The sequence below is a fragment of the Ahaetulla prasina genome, chromosome 1, assembly GCF_028640845.1.
Source record: "Ahaetulla prasina isolate Xishuangbanna chromosome 1, ASM2864084v1, whole genome shotgun sequence".
Classification (NCBI taxonomy): domain Eukaryota; kingdom Metazoa; phylum Chordata; class Lepidosauria; order Squamata; family Colubridae; genus Ahaetulla; species Ahaetulla prasina.
In genome coordinates, this window is record NC_080539.1 from 26,183,790 (window position 1) to 26,209,655 (window position 25,866).

The 25,866-nt window shown below is 41.1% G+C and overlaps 1 protein-coding gene across 2 annotated transcripts in view; it reads right to left on the reverse strand.

Annotated features, from left to right (window-relative positions):
- Window positions 1–25,866, reverse strand: part of RABGEF1 (RAB guanine nucleotide exchange factor 1) — a 185,276-nt gene that overhangs the window by 91,698 nt on the left and 67,712 nt on the right. Inside the window, exon 10 of one of the 2 annotated variants that reach the window (XM_058164480.1) lies at window positions 8,100–8,180. The exons of the other annotated variant lie outside the window; for it this stretch is intronic. Coding sequence (XP_058020463.1) covers window positions 8,157–8,180 — 24 coding nt within the window. The 3' untranslated portion in view covers window positions 8,100–8,156. Of the gene's footprint in view, window positions 1–8,099; window positions 8,181–25,866 lie in introns of those variants that run through there. 2 annotated transcript variants of the gene reach the window in all.

Genomic DNA, 25,866 nt, shown 5'->3' on the forward strand with positions numbered 1-25,866 from the left:
ATGGGGGTGTTAAAACATTCTCCATCCGTCCCTGAGTCAGCAGATAATTCTACCAAGGCAAAATGTATGATTTGCATTGTCAATTGATATTGCTTTAATTTCAAGTCACTGCAATCCCTTGATTCTCTCTCCAACATAATGGGTGGAAAAGCTTAACAATTTTACACATTTAAAGGCTGCTCTAGAATAGTGGGAGAATCAGGGAGAAAATACTGGTCGCATATTGGTACAGTTAAGAGTGACTTGATGGCCGTCTCACTCATGGACCAGGGACAGGATAACAGCAGCATCACTGGTACGCAGAAGTAAAGGGAGAGATTGCCTGGGCACCTTTGTGCTGTGAGTACATGCAAATTGGGTAAGATCCTAAATTACTAGCAATTTTTATTGTTTCCCTCTGAAATGTCCATTTTTAAAATCAGGATTTAAAAATAGTTGCCCCTTTTATGCCTACCGTCCCTGTCCTAATATTCCTTTTTACTTATTCTTTTCATGTATCCAAATTATGTTTTTACTTTTACCTGTTATCTTATATGTGATTGACAAAAATAAATAAATAAAAAATAGAAGCTTGCTTATTAGAAATAAGCCGTATTTCAAATCCAAAGGTGAAAAAGTGCTTTGCATGTGGACGTGAGTGTGCATGGCCTCCTTAACCCTCCCAGACATATATGTTACTGAGATTGTGTCATGAAGGTACTGTGTAAGCCCAATTTGCTGGCCAATGTGTGAGCCCAGGTAAATATGCAGTTACTTTAAGGATGTGCTTTGGACTTTGGATTCAATACTGCTCTTTCCTACTGCTCACTTTCCTTAGAAATACTTTTGCAAAATCAGACTTTCACTTCAAACTGGGTGTTAAGAGTATCTCTTTTGTGTGGCTATGTTCTAAGGACTCGTCCTTCGCAATCTGCATGCCATTTTGATGAGCTGCTTTAAGGATTTTGATTCCTGGAAAATAAGGTTTTATTAGCTAATGCTGTATCTCATTTTATTTTAAAAAGCAATCAGGCAGTTCTGAAACTTGCTGCATTTGCTTCTTAAATAAATACACTCAGTCGAGAAAATGGAAATGGTTTAAGGGGTTTTTTTCTTTCTTTCTTTTTTACTAGCTGGAAGTTAGTCTTTCTGATTGGCACATATGTTAATACGGTTCTTATGGAAATGAGAGAACGCTACCGGTATGTAAAAGGGGCATAAATTTCTCTCAAGTGTCTCCTGACCACATGGATGGTAGGTAATTATACTAGCCCAGAGCAGGCAATAAACTAGCCCTTGTTCTAATTTTGGGTAGCCCTTTGCAAGTGAACAGTTGCAAGAGAGAGAGATGAGAGCATCTATTTCTCTATATTCAATTTGAAAGGCAATTTGTAGGGAAAGCAGTACCAATGTTTTGCTCTAGCTGAATGGAGTCAGTAGAGACAAGAGTACTTGGTCAGTTGGCCATTTACGAGAAAAGGGAGTATAAATCCATCTCAACACATCCTTCCTCCAGACAAGGAAACCTCATCAGGGAAATGGACTGGTTTGCCTGAGGGGAGGGGTTGCCAAAGAAGTCAAGATGGCAGTCACAACCATGTGACTGAAGTCCCACCCTTTTTATCTGCAGTGTGATGAAGGTAAAAATGTGTGCGTCTTTGGTCACATGGTTGTGATCACCATCTTGGCATTTTTTTATCCTGCCCCCCGCCCCCCCGTCAACACACCCTGGAGAAGTATCATCAAATATTTCTCTAAAACCGAGATTCTTAAAGTAGATTTGGACATGACTTCTTCAATTTTACCACCGCTTCCTTTTCTTTCTCTCTCCTGTCCCCATATACTGAACTGAAAAGCAGCCAACCCCTGGGATTCAATCTGCTGAATGGCCTTCAGCAATTAGTGGAGACATTCTCAGGTTCTGCAGTATACAGACAGAAAGATGAACTGTTTCACAGGATTGTCATAACAGCGATCATCATATTATAGTCAGAGCTCTCTGAAAAATGTATTTTTTAAAAAATTATCCAATTGCAGCATCTCTAAAGGGAATTGGTTGAAATTTCTTTCTTTTCCTTAGTGAAGCCATACTGGAACCCAAGATACCAGACACTAGTCCCAGGGAAGGTCGTGGAGACAGCAATGAGCTCATTGGCTCTGAAAGGCCTTTGGAGGATACGCCTTGGGCAAGATCAGTTGCCAGCAAGCAACTACCATGCCAAGATAGAACATGAGCCACTGACCAATACCTTGGCAGCCGCATTGAGCTCTCACTGCACATTAAGCAGATTAAATAATTCATTGTCAGGAAATCTTGGCCTGCAATCAAATGTGAAGAGGGATCATAATGGACACTTGATTTTTCCATCTCTCTCCTTCTGCCATTCTGTTTGCTGAGATTGCCTGGTTTGGCTGTTGGACGTCAGAAAGCAGAACAGAATACAGAAAGTATGATACCTGCTGGTATCACAAAAGCAATAACATCTTATGCACAGCAAGACAGGTAGATCTACTCAGGAGAAAGTCTCTCTGAATTCAAGAGGAATGTTATCTCAAATAAACCTGCACAGGACTGCAGCAGGTCTTGTGGAGCCCAGTAGTTTTCAGCCAGTCATACACTACATACATCCCAGTGAGATGTAGAAATAGTCTGCCAGGGCTCACAAAGCTGGGTGAGATCAATGAAGCAAAAAATGCAAAGATTTCAGCAAGGTCTTCTTAATGCTAGCCTGGGGGTAAATACAGAATCTTCAAAACTGTAAGAGGGATTTCCCAGCCTCTGTTACGGAGAGTTTATTAAGTTGGAGTTGAATGATTTAAAATGCTTCTTTCCAGGTTTCTTAACCACCTGGCTGAGTTGCTATTTATGCAAAAAGCTGTCAACCTTCTATTCATGACTGTTTACGTCTCCCCTCCTTTCCATCCTTTCTCAGACTCCCCACAATCTTTCACACAAGGTTGAGTTAAAAGCATTAGTTCTAGAAATATAGAAAAGTTTCCATGTTTTCCCTATTGCTGATCCCTATTCTGGAGCAGAAATGATATGATGACTAATTGTAGTTGTCCTCACTTACTTATTAAGGACCAAGATGAGTAACAAGATTGGTGGATTCCCCTGCTTTATTTTCCCTTCCACCTAGTATCACCTGCCACTGGGAAACCAGCTATTAATTGCTCTCTTTAGGCTGAGCTAAATATAAACAGAGTTAGCCATCTTGGCAAGTTGCCTAGCAGTGGCAGTGCTAAGGAGTGCCAAGGGGTGACCCAAGAGGCAAGCCTATCAGCTACATTTATTTCCTTAGTTAAGATTTTTTTTTTCCACATAGGACTAGTGATCTTCTGAAAGAGTAATAAACCTCTGTTCAAATCAGTGTGTGTGACTTCCTTTGGACTTCCAATGAAAACAATTAAGAATGAGTTTAGTCCTTCATGTACAGTATGAATCAAAAGGCATGAAGCAATATTTCTGTTCCAACTCATTGATGGAAAATTTGATTTGCCAATTTCCACCAATTCTTGGAGACAAATATATCTTGGCTTAAAAACCACCATATACAATATATCAGTGGACAAAGTATCAATAGAATAGAATAGAATTTTTTATTGGCCAAGTGTGATTGGACACACAAGGAATTTGTCTTTGGTGCATATGCTCTCAGTGTACATAAAAAGACAAGATACATTTGTCAAGAATCATAAGGTACAATGATAATCATAAGGTACAAATAAGCAATCAAATCATACTAGGAAACAATTACTATAAATCGTAAGGATACAAGCAGTAAAGTTACAGTCATGCAGTCATAAGTGGGAGGGGATGGGTGATAGGAACCATGAGAAGATTAATAGTAATAGTAATGCAGACTTAGTGAATAGTTTGACAGTGTTGAGGGTATTATTTGTTTAGCCGAGTGATGGTGTTCAGGAAAACACTGTTCCTGTGTCTAGCTGTTTTGGTGCACAGTGCTCTATAACATCGTTTTGAGGGTAGGATTTGAAACTGTTTTTGTCCAGGATGTGAGAGGTAGGTAAATATTTTCACAGCCCTCTTTTTGACTCGTGCAGTATACAGGTCCTCAATGGAAGGCAGGTTGGTAGCAATTGTTTTTTCTGCAGTTCTAATTATCCTCTGAAGTCTGTGTCTGTCTTGTTGGGTTGCTAGAGCAAACCAGACAGTTATAGAGATGCAGATGACAGATTCAATAATTCCTCTGTAGAACTGGATCAGCAGCTCCTTGGGCAGTTTGAGTTGGCACAGAACGAACATTCTTTGTTGTGCTTTTCTGATGACGTTTTTGATGTTAGGTGTCCATTTTAGGTCTCAAGATATGGTAGAACCTAGAAATTTGAAAGTCTCTACTGTTGATACTGTGTTGTCTAGTATTGTAAGAGGTGATAGTATGGGAGGGTTTCTCCTAAAGTCTACCACCATTTCTACGGTTTTTAGTGTGTTCACTTCCAGATTGTTCCGGTCGCACCACAAGGCTAGTTGTTCAACCTCCTGCCTGTATGCAAATTCATCGTCTTGAATGAGACCAATCACTGCTGTATCATCTGCAAACTTCAGTAGTTTAACAGATGGATCGTTGGAGATGCAGTCATTAGTATATAGAGAGATGGAGAGAGCACACATCCTTGGGTGGGGGGGCTGTGCTAATTGTAAAGGTATCTGATGTGATTCTGCTTAGCTTCACCTGCTGCTTCCCAGACAGTACCTGACCTAGGTCTCAATTCAGATGCTTGTTTTGTTTTGCTATTTAAAACAATGTTCAAGATTCATATTATCCACGTTCAGCATACGCTGCAAATGCCAACTACTCAACCTTTAATTGGCCTGGTTAACGCATTTTATGAAAAACAAAGTCACCCAACTTTGCCCTCATCCCACATGCAGAACCAGTTGAACTTAAAGCTAAATCTTGCTTTGCTGATGGCAGGATGATATCCTTCATCACATGACAGCCAAGATCATTATACATATACTCTTATACACAGGGCAATCATCTCATTTTGTCTGATGGGACAGGCTTTTTTTCCCCCAAGTTTGGAGTTTCCAGTCCTTCTCTGCCGCTGTAAAACTCCTTCATGAAGGAAAGTTTATCTAGCAATCTCCCTTTGGGCCTTTGCGCAATGAAATATTCATGTCTCTTTTTTCAAGGCTGATACTCAGTTGAATAAATCTTAGCCATTTAATTGTGTGAATTTTTAAAACATTAATTAATCCAGTCTTCCTTACTAAAGATGCAAATTGGAGGCGAAGGGAGTCATATTCCAACATACCTGGGAGGCAGGAGGTTGAGGATGACAGACACATATAATCCTAGACATGTCTACTTAGAAGTACATCAATCAGAATTCATTAAATAATATTACTGTATTAAGGTAGTTGTCAATAAGACAGTAGCCAAACTTCATATCTGAGCAACTTTTTTCAGTTCAGATACAGTTCAGCCTTCAAATCAGTCTTAATTCTTTTCTCCTGGCAACTATAAGCAAAACTACTTGCACTTTTCTTGGTAACGCCTTTGGAAGCGATTGTCAGTGCTTCTTCCTAGGGCTAAGAAAAGAGAAATGATTCAAAGCTAAAGGCAAGACTAGAACTAGTATAGAGAGCTAGGGAATTCTGGGAGTTGTTTTTTTTTTATTTGCATTTATATCCCGCCCTTCTCCGAAGACTCAGGGCAGCTTACACTATGTTAAGCAAGAGTTGAAGTCTACACATCTTCAGACTGCCAAGGTTGAGAAACACTGTACTTGAGAAACTGGCTTTCAAGACTACAGGTGTAAATTTAAAAATAGCAATAGCCATATTCATCTACGGGGGCAACACATCCAGCATCCACAAGGGTGTTAGTATCTCTATTATGATTATTGAAAAGAACTGGGTTTCAACTCATTTCTACTTTCAAATACTGCTTTTAGGAGACTTTGAAAATCCATTCACACAAATATTAAGGAATGCAAACAGCAGCAAATTGTAGTGTGGTTGGCAAAATATAAACAATCTGGATTCAGTCACTTCCACTGAATGCCTATTTGACAACACAGCATAGCAGAAAATAGCAATACAAACACTTTGTGAAGCAAGTAGAGAAGGATTGGGAAAGTGCAAGAATTCCTCTTCTCAGATGATTTATGTCAGTCGGGTTTTATCATTCTTCTTTTTTTAAATTAACAATACTAAGTACAGAAAAAGAACCCATCACCGAATACATCAGGAACATGTTTATGTCTTATCATTTTATCAGCTGAGGAGCATTGGGATCGTAACCACCAACTTGACACTTGTAAGGGACAAGACCATTCCATCTCAATTCTTGTCTTCCCATCCCATCCCTCTGCAGAGATGTCTTGCCTTCCTTCTTCCTCCCCTTCCATACCTTCTCTGCATATATATTTTAGGTCACTGTGTTGTCACTTCTGCTCCAAAAAGCTCCAGGGCAAAACTTTCATTGATTGATTCATTTATGTCTCTCCCCCCCCCCCCCCGTTATATAGTTCCCTCTTGCCTTTCTGTGAAAGAAGAATGGATTTGAATTATTTGCATGTAATAATGCAAGGAAATATAAATAGCAAGGCAGCCTTCATCTGACACAGCCCACCGGCAAGTGGGACTAGACTAGGAAGTGCCAAATCAAATGACATCCCCAGAGTTAATTTAAAGCGATACTCTTCCATTATAAAGCAAGGGATTTCTGGCTCCCCAGGAATAAGAATACCTATGTCCTGCTCTGCCAAGTATTCCTCACCCATTCTCAGTATTTTTGATTTGTAAAATATGAGTGTTTGTTGACTATCTTTGGGAAAATGAGGACATAGAAGTGCAAACTTTGTACCTGTATATACAAGCCATCTTATCTATGTCTTAAGTGCACAGTAAGCAACACAGCAGAAAACAATTGTAGTCATATTAGTCATGAGTACTGTAAAAGAAATATCCCAAATACCATTATTTGACTGACTAAATAATTGCAAATTTTTGAATTTCCAAGAGCTCTTCATCAGATAAGGTAGTCAAATGTTCTGGCCAAAAAAATGTAGGAAGAAATGTGGTTGGTTTGAACCGCAGCTGTACCAAGCTACATTTTCTCACATAGGCTTTATTACCAATCCAAAATTTACAAAACGTTTCACCATCACTATAGAAAATAGGTTGTAGCTGCATCCAACCACCTTGTCTGATCTTGGAAAAGCTGAGGTTCAACCTGATTAGAACTGAAATGGGGGACTATAAGAAATCTCAGGGCTATGGGCTAGATTGAGAAGGCAAAAGAACATCCCAAAAAGCCATGGCAAAACATTACATGTTACTACAAAAATGTCCTTTTTATCACCACCATGCCTTTATAGATAGTCCTCATTTACCAACAAGAATTGGTTCTGATAAAATTTGCTAAACTGCAAAGATCGCTGGTTTTCCCCAGATAGATAAAGAAGAATGGAGGTAGTGACAGATTTTATTTTCCTGGGCTCCAAGACCACTGCAGATGGGGACTACAGCCAAGAAATTAAAAGACACTTGCTCCTGGGGAGGAAAGCTATGGCAAATCTAGACAGTGTACTAAAAAGCAAAGACATCACCCTGCCAACAAAAGTGTGTATAGTCAAGGCTATGGTTTTCCCAGTTGCAATGTATGGCTATGAAAGTTGGACCATAAGAAAGGCTGAGCGCCAAAGAATTGAGGCCTTTGAACTCTGGTGCTGGAGAAGACTCCTGTGAGTCCCTTGGACTGCAAGGCGAACAAACAAGTCAGTCCTAGAGGAGATCAACCCTGACTGCTCTTTAGAAGGCCAGATCCTGAAGATGAAACTCAAATACTTTGGCCACCTAATAAGAAGGAAGGACTCACTGGAGAAGAGCCTAATGCTGGGAAAGATTGAGGGCAAAAGAAGAATGGGACAACGGAGAATGAGGTGGCTGGATGGAGTCACTGAAGCAATAGGCGTGAGCTTAAATGGACTCCAGAGGATGGTAGAGGATAGGAAGGCCTGGAGAAATGTTGTCCATAGGGTCATGATGGGTCGGACATGATTTTGCAACTAACAACAACACCACTATTGCAAATGGTCACTATTCAAGGCACTTATTAAATGAGGACTTACCTCTATTTAGTAGAGTGGTAGAAGCTGCTTTATTGTGTCTGAAATCTATCTTCCTATGCAAGATTTTTAGTTCATCAGAATTCTTTGCCAAATAAGTGCTGTAAAAAAGCAGAGAATTGGGAAAACACAGGAAACTAAGTATGAAATCCATAAACTCTACAAGTTTAAAATTGTTTTCCAGTCAAAGCAGAGAATGCCTTAGTCAGTAAAGGTATCCAATTTCATTAGCACATTTTGGGAACTGGCTTTACATAACCACGGAGAAGCTCTGTGATACAATGGTTGAAACATTAGCCTGGGATGTGAAAGACCAAGAAAGCCCTTATCCAGACTTATTGAGGATAACTTCAACCAGCCACTCTCTGTCATGATTACTATAATGGAGAAAAACAGAAGAAAGACTGCTATCCACTGCTGTGGAGGAGTGGGATATACAGTAAATCTAAAGTATGATAATGAAATACCCACCCCAGGTATAGAAACTCTAGTCTGGTACTCAATTACCAGTGTTCACATCTTATCTTCCCTTTCAAAGCTTTCTTCTCAATAGCAGGGAGGGTTTTTTTGTTTCATTAACTAGCATTCTCCTATGAGTCCAGTGTTTCTGATCCCTTTACAGAATGCATTAATACAACAATAAGTACTACTAAAATGTTCAGTCAATATACAACTGCTGTATATACATGGCTTTAACCAAGTAATATGCTAAAAGCCCTTCCAGATATCATTACATAGCCCTCCACTTACAACAGTTCACTTAATGATCATTCGAAGTTACAATGGGGAAACCAGATTCACTTAACAACCATGTTACTCATTTAAACCAGGGGTCTCCAACCTGAAGTCCACAAGTCTTAAAGGGACCAAGGTTGGAGACCCCTGATTTAAACAACCTGCAGTGATTCACTCAAATGTGGCTATTTTTTTCACTTAGCAACATAAATTTTAGGGTCAATTGTGGTTGTAAGTTGAGGACTAGCTATACTTATTTCTTCTCTGGCATTGTCTCTAGCAAAACTATCAAGTGATTCTGACAGTGTCTCTCTGGAAAGTTGCATTCAGCCCATCACCAGAGCACCCCATTAATATTGCTCTCTATACAGAGAACAAATATCAAAGCCTTCCCCATCTTTCATTATTATTTATGGAAAGTTAACATGTTTGGTATAAATAGGACAAATATTTTGCTGGAAGAGGATTACAACCTAAAATTAGATATAGGGGAGACAAAGAGGAAGCAAAACAGTTTGCCTGTTAGGTATTGCTAAAATTCCTAACTGAAATTTCCTGCTATAATTTGAAAAATAGAGAGGGAAAGACTGCTTCTCTCTCTCTTTTTATCATTTCCTTCCCCAGTCCTGTTTTATTTTAGTATTTGATGCCACGTCTGCAAAAATCTTATACTGGAGCTATTCCTTGGCAGATCCTCAGCTCCTGGGATCTTCCTAAATTCTTTTCCCATTCATTCAACTATTCAAAGTTTGAATATTGAATTAAGGATTTTTTATTTCTTCCAAAAGTACATTTGTTGTTGTTAGTTGCGAAGTCATGTCTGACCCATCGCGACCCCAGGGACAACGTTCTTCCAGGCCTCCCTGCCCTCTACCATCCTCTGGAGTCTATTTAAGATCATGCCTACTGCTTCAGTGACTCCATCCAGCCACCTCGTTCTCTGTCGTCCCCTTCTTCTTTTGCCCTCAATCTTTCCCAGCATTAGGCTCTTCTCCAGTGAGTCTTTCCTTCTCATTAGGTAGCCAAAGTATTTCAGTTTCATCTTCAGGATCTGGCCTTTTAAAGAGCAGTCAGGGTTGATCTCCTCTAGGACTGACTAGGGTTGATCTCCTCTAAGACTGACCAGTTTGATCGCCTTGCAGTCCAAGGGGCTCACAGGAGTCTTCTCCAGCACCAGAGTTCAAAGGCCTCAATTCTTTAGCGCTCAGTCTTTCTTATGGTCCAACTTTCACAGCCATACATTGCAACTGGGAAAACCATAGCCTTGACTATATGCACTTTTGTTGGCAGGGTGATATCTCTGCTTTTTAGTATGTTGTCTAGATTTGTCATAGCTTTCCTCCACAGGAGCAAGCGTCTTTTAATTTCTTGGCTGCAGTCCCCATCTGCGGTGATCTGGAGCCCAGGAAGATAAAATCTGTAACTACCTCCATTTCTTCCCTATCTATTTGCCAGGAATTGAGAGTGCCAGATGCCATGATCTTAGTTTTCTTAATGTTGCGATTCAAGCCAACTTTTGCACTCTCCTTCTTCACCCGCATCAAGAGGCTCTTAAACTCCTCTTCACTTTCTGTCATTAGAGTGGTATCATCTGCATATCTGAGGTTGTTGATATTTCTCCCGGCAATCTTAACTCCAACTTTTGATTCATCTAGCCCTGCCTTTCTCATGATGTGCTCTGCATATAAGTTAAATAGGCAGGGAGACAGTATACAGCCTTGCCGGACTCCTTTCCCAATTTTGAACCAATCAGTGGTTCCATGTCCAGTTCTCACTGTTGCTTCTTGACCCACATATAGGTTTCTCAAGAGACAAATAAGATGGTCTGGTACTCCCATCTGTTTAAGAACTTGCCACAATAACTATGATGGAACTAAATCAAGCAATTAGATCCCAGAAACGTAATAAAACACCAGGCCCCAATGGTTTTCCATCAGAATTCTATAAGGCAATAGAAGAACAAATAGGACCAATAATGATTGATTTATTTAATGAGGTATTAACATCAGCTAAAATGCTGGATACATGGAGGGAAACACTAATTTCACTAATCCCGAAGGGGGATACAGAGCCTAGACTGATACAAAACTATAGACCAATTTTTTGTTAAATGTGGATTATAAAATATTTGCTACTATATTGCCAAAGAAAATTTTGAACAATTATATACACTCAGATCAAAACGGATTCCTCCCAGACAAATTAGAAATAATCTAAGGATAATAATGGACAGTTTAGAATACTATGAAGCTCACCCGGAGAAACAAGTAGCTCTTGTTTTCTTGGACGCCCAAAAAGCATTTGACAATCTCAATTGGCAATTTATGATTCAACAAGTGTATGATATGAATTTTGGCATCAAATTTGAGAATATCATAACAGCAATATATTCGATACAAAAAGCAAAAACTATAATTAATGGAGAAAATACACAAACCTTAAATATAGAGAAAGGAGTTCGACAAGGCTGTCCCCTATCTCCTCTGCTCTTTATACTATCATTAGAAGTATTATTAGAACGAATTAGACAAAACCCAGAAATAAAAGGATTGAAAACCAGAAGTGAAGAATATAAACTACAAGCATTTGCAGATGATTTAGCTTTTATCATTGAAGAACCACTAGGGAGGGGACAAGCACTAATTAAGGAATTAGAAAGATATGGAACTGTAACAGGATTGAAAATTAACAGACAGAAAACGAAACTTCTACCGAAAAATTTAACAGAACCACAAATAATAGAACTGGAAAGATCACTTGGACTTCAAACAACAGGAAAAATCAAATACTTAGGGATATGGTTGACAGCGCATTGCAAAGCAATAAAGGAGAATAATTACAACAAATTATTACAAGAAACAAAAAAAGATTTAGAATTTTGGATGAAGATGCAGCTGTCACTATTAGGAAGAATAACATCCATAAAGATGTCTATACTACCAAAATTCCTATATTTGTTTCAGACTATCCCAGTCAAATTAGAAAAGACCTTTTTTAACTACCTTAATAAAACAATTGCAAAATTTATTTGGCAGGGGAAAAAAACCTAGAATAAAAATGAAATCTCTACAAGATATGAAGAGCAGATGAGAATTTGGATTGCCAAATTGGGAACTACCGTATTTTTCAGCATATAAGATGCACCTTTTTACCTGCAAAGAGGGTGAAAATCTGGGTACGTCTTATATGCTGAATGTAGCCCCGCCCAACCGCCATCCTTTGAACATTTTCCGGCAGTTCCAGGCAGCGGGGATCTGGGCACAGTCTGTCCTGAAGACAAACAAACCTCTTTGGGTCACTTTGTGTGTGTGTGGGGGGAATCTGTCCGGCGGCTTCGGTGAAGAAGGCGGGCCCCATGGTTTGCGGCCGATCACCCCTCTGGCCGCCCAGCAGGCAGCTCAGGTCAGGCAACAGTTGCAATGACGTGGCTCCCCACCAATGTAAGGAGCCAGTGCTGCAACCACCGCCTAAGCCTTTTCTATGGCCAGGAGCCGAGCCGAGCCGAGCCGAGCGGGAGCCGTGAAACGTCCCCCCACTGCTGCCCATTGGCCTAATTCCCCAAGACAAATTGGGGAATCGGGCCAATGGACAGCGATGGGAGGGACGTTTCACGGCTCCCGCTCGGCTCGGCTCCTGTTGCACATTGCAGGGCCGTGGACTCTCATCCTCCTTCTCAGCAGGCTCACCTCTTTCCCAATTTTGAACCAATCAGTGGTTCCATGTCCAGTTCTCACTGTTGCTTCTTGACCCACATATAGGTTTCTCAAGAGACAAATAAGATGGTCTGGTACTCCCATCTGTTTAAGAACTTGCCACAATAACTATGATGGAACTAAATCAAGCAATTAGATCCCAGAAACGTAATAAAACACCAGGCCCCAATGGTTTTCCATCAGAATTCTATAAGGCAATAGAAGAACAAATAGGACCAATAATGATTGATTTATTTAATGAGGTATTAACATCAGCTAAAATGCTGGATACATGGAGGGAAACACTAATTTCACTAATCCCGAAGGGGGATACAGATCCCAGACTGATACAAAACTATAGACCAATCTCTCTGTTAAATGTAGATTATAAAAATATTTGCTACTATTATTGCCAACAGACTAAAGAAAATTTTGAACGATTATATACACTCAGACCAAAATGGATTCCTCCCAGGCAGACAGATTAGAAATAACTTAAGAATAATAATGGACAGTTTAGAATACTACGAAGCTCACCCAGAGAAATAAGTAGCCCTTGTTTTCTTGGACACCCAAAAAGCATTTGACAATCTCAATTGGCAATTTATGATTCAACAAGTGTATGATATGAATTTTGGCACCAAATTTGAGAATATCATAATAGCAATATATTCGATACAAAAAGCAAAAATTATAATCAATGGAGAAAATACCCAAACTTTAAATATAGAGAAAGGAGTTCGACAAGGCTGTCCCCTATCTCCTCTGCTCTTTATACTTTCATTAGAAGTATTATTAGAACGAATTAGACAAAACCCAGAAATAAAAGGATTGAAAACCAAAAGTGAAGAATATAAACTGCAAGCATTTGCAGATGATTTGGCTTTTATCATTGAAGAACCACTAGAGAGAGGACAAGCACTAATTAAGGAATTAGAAAGATATAGAACTGTAGCAGGACTGAAAATTAATAGACAGAAAACGAAACTTCTACTGAAAAATTTAACAGAACCACAAATAATAGAACTGGAAAGATCACTTGAACTCCAAACAACAAGAAAAATCAAATACTTAGGGATATGGTTGACAGCACATTGCAAAGCAATAGAGGAGAATAATTACAACAAATTATTACAAGAAACAAAAAAAAAGATTTAGAATTTTGGATGAAGATGCAGCTGTCACTATTAGGAAGAATAACATCCATAAAGATGTCTATACTACCAAAATTCCTATATTTGTTTCAGACTATCCCAGTCAAATTAGAAAAGACCTTTTTTAACTACCTTAATAAAACAATTGCAAAATTTATTTGGCAGGGGAAAAAAACCTAGAATAAAAATGAAATCTCTACAAGATATGAAGAGCAGATGAGAATTTGGATTGCCAAATTGGGAACTACCGTATTTTTCAGCATATAAGATGCACCTTTTTACCTGCAAAGAGGGTGAAAATCTGGGTACGTCTTATATGCTGAATGTAGCCCCGCCCAGCCGCCATCCTTTGAACATTTTCCGGCAGTTCCAGGCAGCGGGGATCTGGGCACAGTCTGTCCTGAAGACAAACAAACCTCTTTGGGTCACTTTGTGTGTGTGTGGGGGGAATCTGTCCGGCGGCTTCGGTGAAGAAGGCGGGCCCCATGGTTTGCGGCCGATCACCCCTCTGGCCGCCCAGCAGGCAGCTCAGGTCAGGCAACAGTTGCAATGACGTGGCTCCCCACCAATGTAAGGAGCCAGTGCTGCAACCACCGCCTAAGCCTTTTCTATGGCCAGGAGCCGAGCCGAGCCGAGCGGAGCGGGAGCGTGGCCCATTGGCCTAATTCCCCAAGACAAATTGGGGAATCGGGCCAATGGGCAGCGATGGGAGGAACGTTTCACGGCTCCCGCTCGGCTCGGCTCCTGTTGCACATTGCAGAGCCGTGCACTCTCATCCTCCTTCTCAGCAGGCTCACCTCTTTCCCAAGGAGCATTTTCAGGTGGCAGCGCTACAATCCCTTCCTCAAATCCAAAAGGGATCTTGGTTCCCCGCCGCCCATTGCAGGGGAACTGGCCGCCGCCTGAAATGCAGCTCTGAAATTTGCCTTGGGGAATCGGGCCAATGAGCATATGGGGCTCATTTTGGGATACATTTTCGCTAATCTCGAAGGGGGTAGGTGCCACCTGTAAAACATTTTATGTGCATTTTCTTTATATGCTGCTGATTTTGTTAATTTATAATTTCCATTCCATATGTTCTCCCAGTCTGATAAATTTATATTATGTCCAATATTATATTATGTCCATGCAATCATACATCCTTTCATTACTTCTTCCAATTCTACTCCCAGCAAATATTTATAAATTTGGGTAATATTTTTTTTGTCTGGCCCTAGTAAAATTATATCTAATTGTTGTAGTTTAAGATATATTCCATATTCTTTTATATCTTGTATCGATTCTGTAAAAAAAAAAAAAACTTGCCACAATTTGTTGTGATCCACAGAATCAAAGGCTTTAGCATAGTCAATGAAGCAGAAGTAGATGTTTTCCTGGAACTCCCTAGCTTTCTCCATGATCCAGCGTATGTTGGCAATTTGATCTCTAGTTCCTCTGCCTCTTCGAAATCCTGCCTGTACTTCTGGTGGTTCTCGATCCACATACTGCTGAGCCTAGCTTGTAAGATTTTAAGCATAACTTTACTAGCATGGGAAATGAGTGCAATGGTGCGATAGTTTGAACATTCTTTGGCATTGCCTTTCTTTGGAAGTGGAATGTAAACTGACCTTTTCCAATCTTGTGGCCACTGTTGAATTTTTCAAATTTGCTGGCAAATTGAGTGTAGCACTTTTACTGCATCATCTTTTAAGATTTTGAATAGTTCAGCTGGAATACTGTCACCTCCACTAGCTTTGCTTTTGCTCAGATTTCCTAAGGCCCATTTGACTTCACATTCTAGGATGTCTGGCTCGAAGTCAGTGACCACCCCATTGTGGTTATCAGGGACGTTAAGTTCTTTCTTGTGTAGTTCTTCCGTGTAATTTTGCCACCTCTTCGTAACCTCTTCTGCCTCTGTTAGGTCCCTGCCATTTTGGTCCTTTATCATGCCCATCTTTGCATGAAACATTCCCTTCATATCTCCAATTTTCTTGAAGAGATCTCTGGTCGTCCCTATTCTATTGTTTTCTTCTATTTCTTTGCACCGTTCATTTAAGAAGGCATTCTTCTCTCTTTTACCTACTCTCTGGAATTCTGCATTCAGTTGGGTGTATCTTTCTCTTACTCCCTTGCCTTTCACTTCCATTCTTTCTTCAGCTATTTGCAAAGCTTCCTCTGACAGCCATTTTGCTTTCTTGCGTTTCTTTTTCTTTGGGATGGTTTGTTTCTACCTCTTGTACAATGTTGTGAACCTCCCTCCATAGTTCTTCAGGCACTCTATCAGATCTAATTCCTTAAATCTATGTGTCCCTCTACTGTATATTCATCAGGGATATGATTTAATTCATACCTGAGTGGCCTAGTGCTTTTCCCTACTTTCTTCAATTTAAGCCTAAATTATGCAATGAGAAGCTCATGATCTGAGCCAGTTAGCTCCTGGTCTTGTTTTTACTTACTGTATAGAGCTTCTCCATCTTTGGCTGCAGAACACATAGTCAGTCTGATTTCTGTATTGACCGTTTGATGATGTCCATGTGTAGAATCATCTCTTGGATTGTTAGAACAGAGTGTTTGCTATGACCATTGTATTCTCTTGACAAAATTCTATCAGCCTGTGCCCTGCTTCGATTTGTATTCCAAGGCCAAAATTGCCTATTATTCCGGTTATCTTTTGGCTTCCTACTTTAGCATTCCAATCCCTCATGATGGTAAGGACATCATTTTTTGGTGTTAATTCTATAAGGTGCTGTAGGGCTTCATAGAACCAGTCAATTTCATCCTCTTCAGCACCAATGGTTGGGGCATAGACTTGTACTACTGTCATAAACACAAAAAGTCACATTTAGGAAACACAGCTAGAAGGTATTCCTCACTTGACACAAGAAGTTTTACTCTAAACATGTATGTACAGACCAGCTCACAATTTAGGTTACCTGGATAGCTGTGTATTTTGGTTGCTGCTTGTTAGCCAGGTAAGGTTTTGAATCTGCACCAGTCAAACTCTTGAAATTTCAGAACCACATAACAGTTCAGCTTATGAATTAACAAGCTGGCTGTACTCACACAACGGCTTAACTAGGTCAGATAAAGACTTGACAATTACACATGTACAAGTTGATTTTAATTAAAGCTGCTTTTTTTAAAATAGCTAATGTGTTTTGTACACTTAGAAAATGGCTTGATTCAGTAACCAGGTTGCAGCCTTGTATACCCTAAAACAGTAATGGCCAATCATCTTAGGAAGAAGACCTCTGAACCTTTCTTGTACATTCTTAGAGCCATCTCTGACAATTAGGGCTGAAAACCAGCACCTTGCTTTCCCACTAAAAGGACGAGTAGTCCTTAAAGGTACTACATGTACATGGAGGAAAGCAGTGGGGTACCACAAGGTTTCGTCTTAGGCCCAATTTCTTCATGAACAACTTAGATAAGGGAATAAAAGGGGAATTCATCAGATTCGCAGATGGCACGAAGCTGGCAGGAATTGGCAGGAATAGCCAACACCCCAGAAGACAAGCTCATGATCCTAAAAGATCTTGACAGATTGACAATGACAATCAATGACAATGACAGATTGACAATCTTGACAATGGGTCTTATCCAAAACATGAAATTTAATGTGGAGAAAAGAGAGATTTTATACCTAGGCAGGAAAAACAAAAGGTACAAGTACAGATTAGGAGAAACCTGGCTCAAAAACACTAACTATGAGAGGGACCTTGGAGTCCTAGTGGACGATCACTTAAACATGAGCCAGAAGTAGGGGTGAAATTTTCCCGCTTCAGCCAATCCAGTAGCAATGACGACCAATGGTTCGGAGAACTGGTAGCGATGGCAGCTTGAGGCTCCGTCCACCTGCCCGGTCGTCATTACTTCCTAGTTTTACTTCCGGAGAACTGGTAAAAAAATGCTTAAAAAGTAAAAAAAAAAAAAAGGTTCTTACGATCAGTTGAGTGATGCCCGATCGTCAGAACTTTTTTTTTTTACTTTTTAAGCATTTTTTTATTACCGGTTCCAGAGAAACAAAGCACTCGACTGCTCCCCCTTTTCCGAGCTTCCTGCTGCGGATTTTCGCACCTTGCTTTACACGTCTGGGATCGTCACCCTTGTCTTCTTCTTCCTCCTCCTCTCCGTCTTCCAAATGGAAAAACACCAGGAGCCAGTGCAAAAAGAAGCGCTTGCTTGCTCCTGGCGTTTCTCCATTTGTAGGAAGCTTTCGTAACTGTGAAGGCAAGTCTGCCTTCCTGCGGTGCTCACTAAAAACCTCACCAGTACCGCTGTGTGTGCAGTTTGTGTGTATGTGTGTGTGTGTGTTTGTGTGTGTGTGTCTTTGCTCCTGGTCTTTCACAGCAGCCCGTGCCTGATGTCCCACCCCCGGCTGGCTGAACCGGAGTTCGGGAATTCTCCCCTTCTGGCCTTTCCTGGGCCGGGCTGGCCAAAGTCACCCCCAGATCGCACTCCTTGGGCAGTGGATCTGCTCAGGGGAGCCACCTTGGGGGTCGGGCGGCGTGACAGCTGATTTCCGCTGCTCTTAAAGACCCCAGAGCAGATCCGGGGGCTGCCATTCCAATCCTGCTGGGGGTAACCACTGCCTCACCTGTTGCGCCTCCCGGGCAGGCTGGTCGAGGGCCTCTGGGGCGGCCGGAACAGCCAAGGCGCCCGCTCCCCTTCCCGGGGCAGCAGAGCGAGGTGCCTTTAAGAGGAGCATCCGGGAATGGGACATCGGGCATGGGCTGCTGCGAAAAACCAGGAGCAAAGACAGACACACACACACAGAAAGGCTCAGGATGGCATTGCCTGGATCCACTCCAGGGCGGAGGGTCTGCTTGGGTGCTCTTAAAGGCCCCGGAGCAGATCTGGGTGCTGCCATTCCGAGCCTATGTGTGTGTGTGTAACCTCCCGAAGCAACCTGCCGTCATTCGCTTTCATTTCACGGTGGAAGAAGCAAAAGGCGGTGGCACAGCACATGCACATGTGCAGCAGCCCCGGGACATCCGCGGCCCACCTGCCCTCCTGGAGCACCACTGCCTTTTGTACCCTATGACCATCATTTGTATCAATTTTTATCAGTTTGTACCCTATGACCATCATTAAGTGTTGTAAGTGTTGTACCTTGATGAAGGTATCTTTTCTTTTAAGTACACTGAGAGCATATGCACCAAGACAAATTCCTTGTGTGTCCAATCACACTTGGCCAATAAAAATTCTATTCTATTCTATTATTCTATTCTTTCTTTCTTTTCCCCTGTGAAACAAAAGTGAATGGTGTCGGGTTGCTTCAGGAAGTTGCTTCAGTCAGGCAGATGTCTACAGTTAGGGGGGGAGGGAGGGTGGAGAGAGCAGCGGCCCCTTCCACATGCAGCACACGGTGGCAGCCAAGGCAGCCCTGACATGCCTATTGCTGCGGAGGTGTGGTGATCGCTCGGGCAGGGTGGCAACTGCATATGATTCTCTGCCCGTGCCATGTTCTGCTCCAGCCGGCCGCACAAGTGTGCCTAGGCCGAAGGGAAAGCGCCGCAGGCTCCACAGTGCTGCAGATGGGCTTGGCCCTCTCCCCACGCAGGGGGGCTACCGCCTCACCGGCGGCTTCCGCCCCTCTCACTTCACTTCTTCACTGCCGGGAAGCCCCGCTGCAGCTGAGCCTTCTTCCCATGGAGCACCATTTAGTTTAGTTTAGTTTAGTTTATTCGTATTTGTATACTCTATACCATACTCTATGGGCTGAGTTCCTGGAGAGGCATCGGCAGGGAGGTGGCTAGATGGAAATCTAGTGGGCTGCTTTGGAGCCCCAAGCCCCACGGATCTGGCATAGGAGGTACAGGTGGAAAGCAGCCTTTTCTGCAGCATCCCCCTCCTCTCTTTGGACCGTCCTGCAGGGGAGGGGGCTGTTTTGCTGAAACAGGGTGGGTGGTTTGTATGGATGATTGGCAGAGGGGGTGGGGGAGGAAATGCGTTCCTGACTCTAACAATGAGTGACGTCACATTGGCCATGCCCACCTGGTCACATAACCATCGAGCCACACCCATCGAGCCACACCCATGAAGCCAAGCCCATAGGACAGGTAGCAAAGAAATTTACATTTCATCCCTGGCCAGAAGTATGTAGAAGCAGCCAAAAAAGCCAATACAATTCTTAGTTATATAAACAGACATAGAATCAAAATCACGTGAAGTATTATAAAATCTTAGTAAGGCCATACCTGGTCCCCATATTACAAAAAAGTTGAGACTTTGGAAAAACTGCAAAGAAAAGCAATTAAGATGATTAAGGGTCTGGAGACAAAAACATATGAAGATTGAAGGAATTGGTTATGGCCAGTCTAGAGAAAAGAAAGACTGGGGTAACATGAAAGCAGTATTCCAGTATTTGAGGGGCTGCCACAAAGAAAGAGGGGGTTAACTTATTTTCCAAAGCATCAGAAGGCAAGACAAGAAACAACGGATGGAAACTAAACAAGGAGAGAAGCAACCTGGAATTAAGGAGAAACTTCCTAACAGTGAGGACAAGTAACCAATGGAACAGCTTGCCTTCAGAAGTTGTAGGTGCTTCATCACTGGAGGGTTTTAAGAAAAGACTGGACAAACACCTATCTGAAATGGTATAGGGTCTCTTGCTCGAGCAGGGGGTTGGACTAGAAGACCTCCAAGGTCCCTTCCAGCTGTTCTGATTGATTGATTAAAAGTATAGCCTACATTCTAAAATATGCTCAACTCAGTTTAAAGAATTCCTGCCCAACCTCTCCAAAATCCAAAAAGAAAATCCTAGCTAAAAAATTATGTTGGTGTAAACTAGTTATTTCTTCAATGATATCAGGATCTAGAATTTTGAAAAGGGGTAGAATCAAGTATCTTCATCCTCATGAAAGCAAATGAAATAAGCTTAGAGAGAGAGGGGGAGGGAGGGAGAGTTGCACTGAACATACTTAATCAGGTCAGTTAATACAGTATTACCTATGATTGTTTTTCCACAAAATGCTAAGCTTCATTAGTGTTTTCTTGGTTAATTTTTGCATGGTTTAGCATGGTCTGCGAAACTAGCCCATGTGATTAAAGATTCAATATCCTGTGAGAATTTTTTTAAAAATGGATTAATTCAGCGAGTTTATACTCATTGCATTTAAAAAGCTATGAGACAGAAAAGAGAAAGAGAAGGGAGTAGATCGAGATACACTAATTTATTGTTTCTTTAGCCCCAATTTATGAAACTGGTAGAATATCTAATTCTACTGCAACTACCTTTTGGAAACTCAAAAACTGCATTTTCAGTTCTTTCCTTTTGAAAAAAATACATTATGTTCAATGTTCCCTAACATAGGGTTTGACTAGCTGCTGGTTTCAAGTAGGTTAAATCCAGCCTGAGACTATTCAATTTAGCCCCCCAACTGCTGGACAATCTGCACACAGTCAATTGCTTTTCCAACACTGAGTTGATGTCGCTGTCACCACAGCAGGGGCACAGCCAGCAATCACAGCCTTCAGCCTAAATCTGGCAGCTAAACAGTGTCATTTACAAGTGGTGAAAAAAATCACTTTTCAGCCCAACCCCTCGGTATCTTGATCCATATAGCAGCTCAGATTCCAGAACTTGGGGGTTAACAACTACCAGTATCATGCCCAGTTAAATCTAGCCCCAAAACATCTTCTATTCGGCCCATCAGCCCCTTATAATAAGGCTGCTTTTGAAGAAGGAACTAGTCATTCCTCTACTCCAAAGCAGCAGCAAAGCTGGTTCCATCTTTTTACACAGAGGCATAGCAAAATGGAAGGAGAGTCACACAGATGGTGACAGTGCATCTCCAACTTCTGTCTCCCATCCAATAGCAAGAAGATGCTTGGTATAATACCAAGCACAAACTGATATTAATTACTCCAATTGTTCTTAGAATACTTAACACAGCAGGAAAGAAACTTCAAAACATGCTTTAATGGCTATTGGGGGGGGGATGAGGAAAAAAGGACGAAAAAGAAACCTAGAGGAGGCTACAAATTGATGAGGATTTAGATACACAGCTCAAGAGGAGGCATCTCAGGGGGGCTCCCAGAATGGCAACTACAGCCATGCAATCAAAGGCATGCCTCTTTTACCTGTCACATGGATAAAAGGAGCAAGGCTGTGATCACATGATTTTTGGACCTCTTCCCAAACTGCTAAGTATATGCTCCAGCCTAATACAGAAATTAATTTTTAGCTTATCTCCGCTTAACTTCTCCTCTCTGCATAAAACATTTGAATCTAGACAACATGCCATGCTAGATCATATTAATTTAGAATTCAGCATATTCTGGATGGCAGCCATTGTTTTAGCAGGAACTAAACCATCATGCTAAGCCATAATATGCATATATTCATTTAATTTGTATACTGCCAACTCTGCCAGGAGCCTCCAGAACTCTTTATTTCATCAAAGCCATTAAAACTTCCATGGTAATGTATCAACAAGTCAATGTTGACAATACATTAAAATAAATTATTGTACTGAGGCATAACCCTCTTCCTCCTCCTCCTCAATCTGGTGGAACCAGCATCATCCAAACCAATTAATTATACCTATGACTATGTATTAATGCTAAATAATAATCAATGGCAGCACCCAGTTAACTACCAAATGCTTTATTGAAAAATAAATTCAAACATCTTCCAGAATGCAAATCCAGCTTCTGAAGGGAAGCCATTTTATAAAACCCACACTGTAATTGTAAAGCAAGACCTCTGCCCTTAACCTTCCCTTACTTAGGAAAATAGGAAGAGGACAACCAATAGTTTCTCCCAAGTTTAACATACTATACAAGTCAACTCTGGTTGCAAAAGAAAACCTTCTGGGTACCTAGGTGCCAAGTCATAAAGGACTTTATAAATGAAACACAATACCCTGAATTACACCCAGAGCTTCTCAGCAAATGACACCAAGCTGGCAGGAATAGCCAACACTCCAGAAGATAGGCTCAAGTTACAGAAAGATCTTGACAGACTTGAACATTGGGCGCTATCTAACAAAATGAAATTCAACAGTGAAAAAAGTAAGGTTCTACATTTAGGCCAAAAAAACAAAATGCACCAGTACCGTATATGTGGTACCTTGCTCAATAGTAGTACCTGTGAGAGGGATCTTGGAGTCCTAGTGGATAACCATCTAGATATGAGCCAGCAGTGTGCAGCAGCTGTTAAAAAAGCCAACACAGTTCTGGGCTGCATAAACAGAGGGATAGAATCAAGATGACGTGAAGTGCTAGTACCACTTTATAATGCCTTGGTAAGGCCACACTTGGAATATTGCATCCAGTTTTGGTCGCCACGATGTAAAAAAGATGTTGAGACTCTAGAAAGAGTGCAGAGAAGAGCAACAAAGATGATTAGGGACTGGAGGATAAAACATATGAAGAACGGTTGCAGGAACTGGGTATGTCTAGTTTAACAAAAAGAAGGACTAGGGGAGACATGATAGCAGTGTTCCAATATCTCAGGGGCTGCCACAGAGAAGTGGGAGTTGGGCTGTTCTCCAGAGCACCTGAGGGTAGAACAAGAAGCAATGGGTGGAAACTGATCAAGGAAAGAAGCAACTTAGAACTAAGGAGAAATTTCCTGACAGTTAGAACAATTAATAAGTGGAACGACTTGCCTTCAGAAGTTGTGAATGCTCCAACACTGGAAATTTTTAAGAAAATGTTGGATAACCATCTGACTGAGATGGTGTAGGGTTTCCTGCCTGGGCAGGGGGTTGGACTAGAAGGCCTCCAAGGTCCCTTCCAACTCTGATGTTATGTTATGTTAAATAACATATACAGTAATTGTGTAACATCTATCAATAAGAGGGCCATCACATTCTATATCAATTGGAGTTTCCAAGTAAACTTCAAAGGCAGCCCCAAATAGACCATCTTAGTCCAAATGAATAGTAATAAGGACATGAGTTACTATTACAAGATCCTTGCAAATATGATTTATGTGGGCATGGCATTTTGCTGTGTAAATACAGCACTGTAATTGTAAAGCAAGACCTCTGCCCTTAACCTTTCCTTACTTAGGAAAATAGGAAGAGGACAACCAATAGTTTCTCCCAAGTTTAACATACTATACAAGTCAACTCTGGTTGCAAAAGAAAACCTTCTGGGTACCTAGGTGCCAAGTCATAAAGGACTTTATAAATGAAACACAATACCCTGAATTACACCCAGAGCTTCTCAGCAAATGACACCAAGCTGGCAGGAATAGCGAACACTCCAGAAGATAGGCTCAAGTTACAGAAAGATCTTGACAGACTTGAACATTGGGCGCTATCTAACAAAATGAAATTCAACAGTGAAAAAAGTAAGGTTCTACATTTAGGCCAAAAAAACAAAATGCACCAGTACCGTATATGTGGTACCTTGCTCAATAGTAGTACCTGTGAGAGGGATCTTGGAGTCCTAGTGGATAACCATCTAGATATGAGCCAGCAGTGTGCAGCAGCTGTTAAAAAGCCAACACAGTTCTGGGCTGCATAAACAGAGGGATAGAATCAAGATCACGTGAAGTGCTAGTACCACTTTATAATACCTTGGTAAGGCCACACTTGGAATATTGCATCCAGTTTTGGTCGCCACGATGTAAAAAAGATGTTGAGACTCTAGAAAGAGTGCAGAGAAGAGCAACAAAGATGATTAGGGGACTGGAGGATAAAACATATGAAGAACGGTTGCAGGAACTGGGTATGTCTAGTTTAACAAAAGAAGGACTAGGGGAGACATGATAGCAGTGTTCCAATATCTCAGGGGCTGCCACAGAGAAGTGGGAGTTGGGCTGTTCTCCAGAGCACCTGAGGGTAGAACAAGAAGCAATGGGTGGAAACTGATCAAGGAAAGAAGCAACTTAGAACTAAGGAGAAATTTCCTGACAGTTAGAACAATTAATAAGTGGAACGACTTGCCTTCAGAAGTTGTGAATGCTCCAACACTGGAAATTTTTAAGAAAATGTTGGATAACCATCTGACTGAGATGGTGTAGGGTTTCCTGCCTGGGCAGGGGGTTGGACTAGAAGGCCTCCAAGGTCCCTTCCAACTCTGATGTTATGTTATGTTAAATAACATATACAGTAATTGTGTAACATCTATCAATAAGAGGGCCATCACATTCTATATCAATTGGAGTTTCCAAGTAAACTTCAAAGGCAGCCCCAAATAGACCATCTTAGTCCAAATGAATAGTAATAAGGACATGAGTTACTATTACAAGATCCTTGCAAATATGATTTATGTGGGCATGGCATTTTGCTGTGTAAATACAGCAATTTTATTTTATTAATCTGGGTTTAAATGTTTTGGGTGAATCCAGCTGTTCAGCTTATAAAATCAAGGTTACTGGATTATTCTTTGAAATAGCCTTCTCTCTTAGAACAGGGATCTACATCACCACCAAGGGCCACACTCTGCTGATCAGCGGGCTTAGTCACAAAAAGAAATGAAGTACAAACAAAAGCAATTTAATTTTATGTACATTTCATTCAAAATACAATACATGAAAACAGGTGCTATAATTATACCTCAAGTATCTAACATTCCATTCCATTAAAAATGAGGACTCTGTAACAATTTTGCATCTCCTCATAAAGTTGGGAGGGGAGACAGAGAGAATACATAATTTAGATGGAAAGAATCATGTTTCAGAATCCCTTCCACTAAGCTGCTTTTTTTATATAATAATAACACATCATTTCTATTTCTAGCCTGATTTAAACATTCTCCTCTATCAACTGTTACTATCCCACACTTACTATTTTCTCCAACATATTTTACTGATCCTTTGCTTTTGAGAAAAATGAGGTTCCAGTTTTAAAATCTTAGCATTTGCAGGTCTTTGATTTCTTTCTCATTTCAGCTCTTCCCTGCACTCAGATCTCTAAAAACCATATGTCTTGGGGGGTAGGGCAGAAAAGATTTGGCAGACCCACTGTGATGTGCATTCACATAAATGCAGCCATATGAGCACAAGAGCCAGCTTGCAGCTTCCTTTCCTCCATCATAATTTAACTGCCTACCCAGTAAGATAGATCATTTCAAAAGGAGGGGCTGCTCTGGAGCAAACAAACAGCAGGCAAAACCACCTTCCAGCAATATGCTATATTAACAACAAAGAAAATCTGCAGAGAATACAGTAAAACACTAAAGAATATTCTGGGCCAGCCATGCCCTTTCCAAGGCACTCCATTCTATCTCTCTCTCCTCTCTCACCACCCACCACTCCCATTATGGAA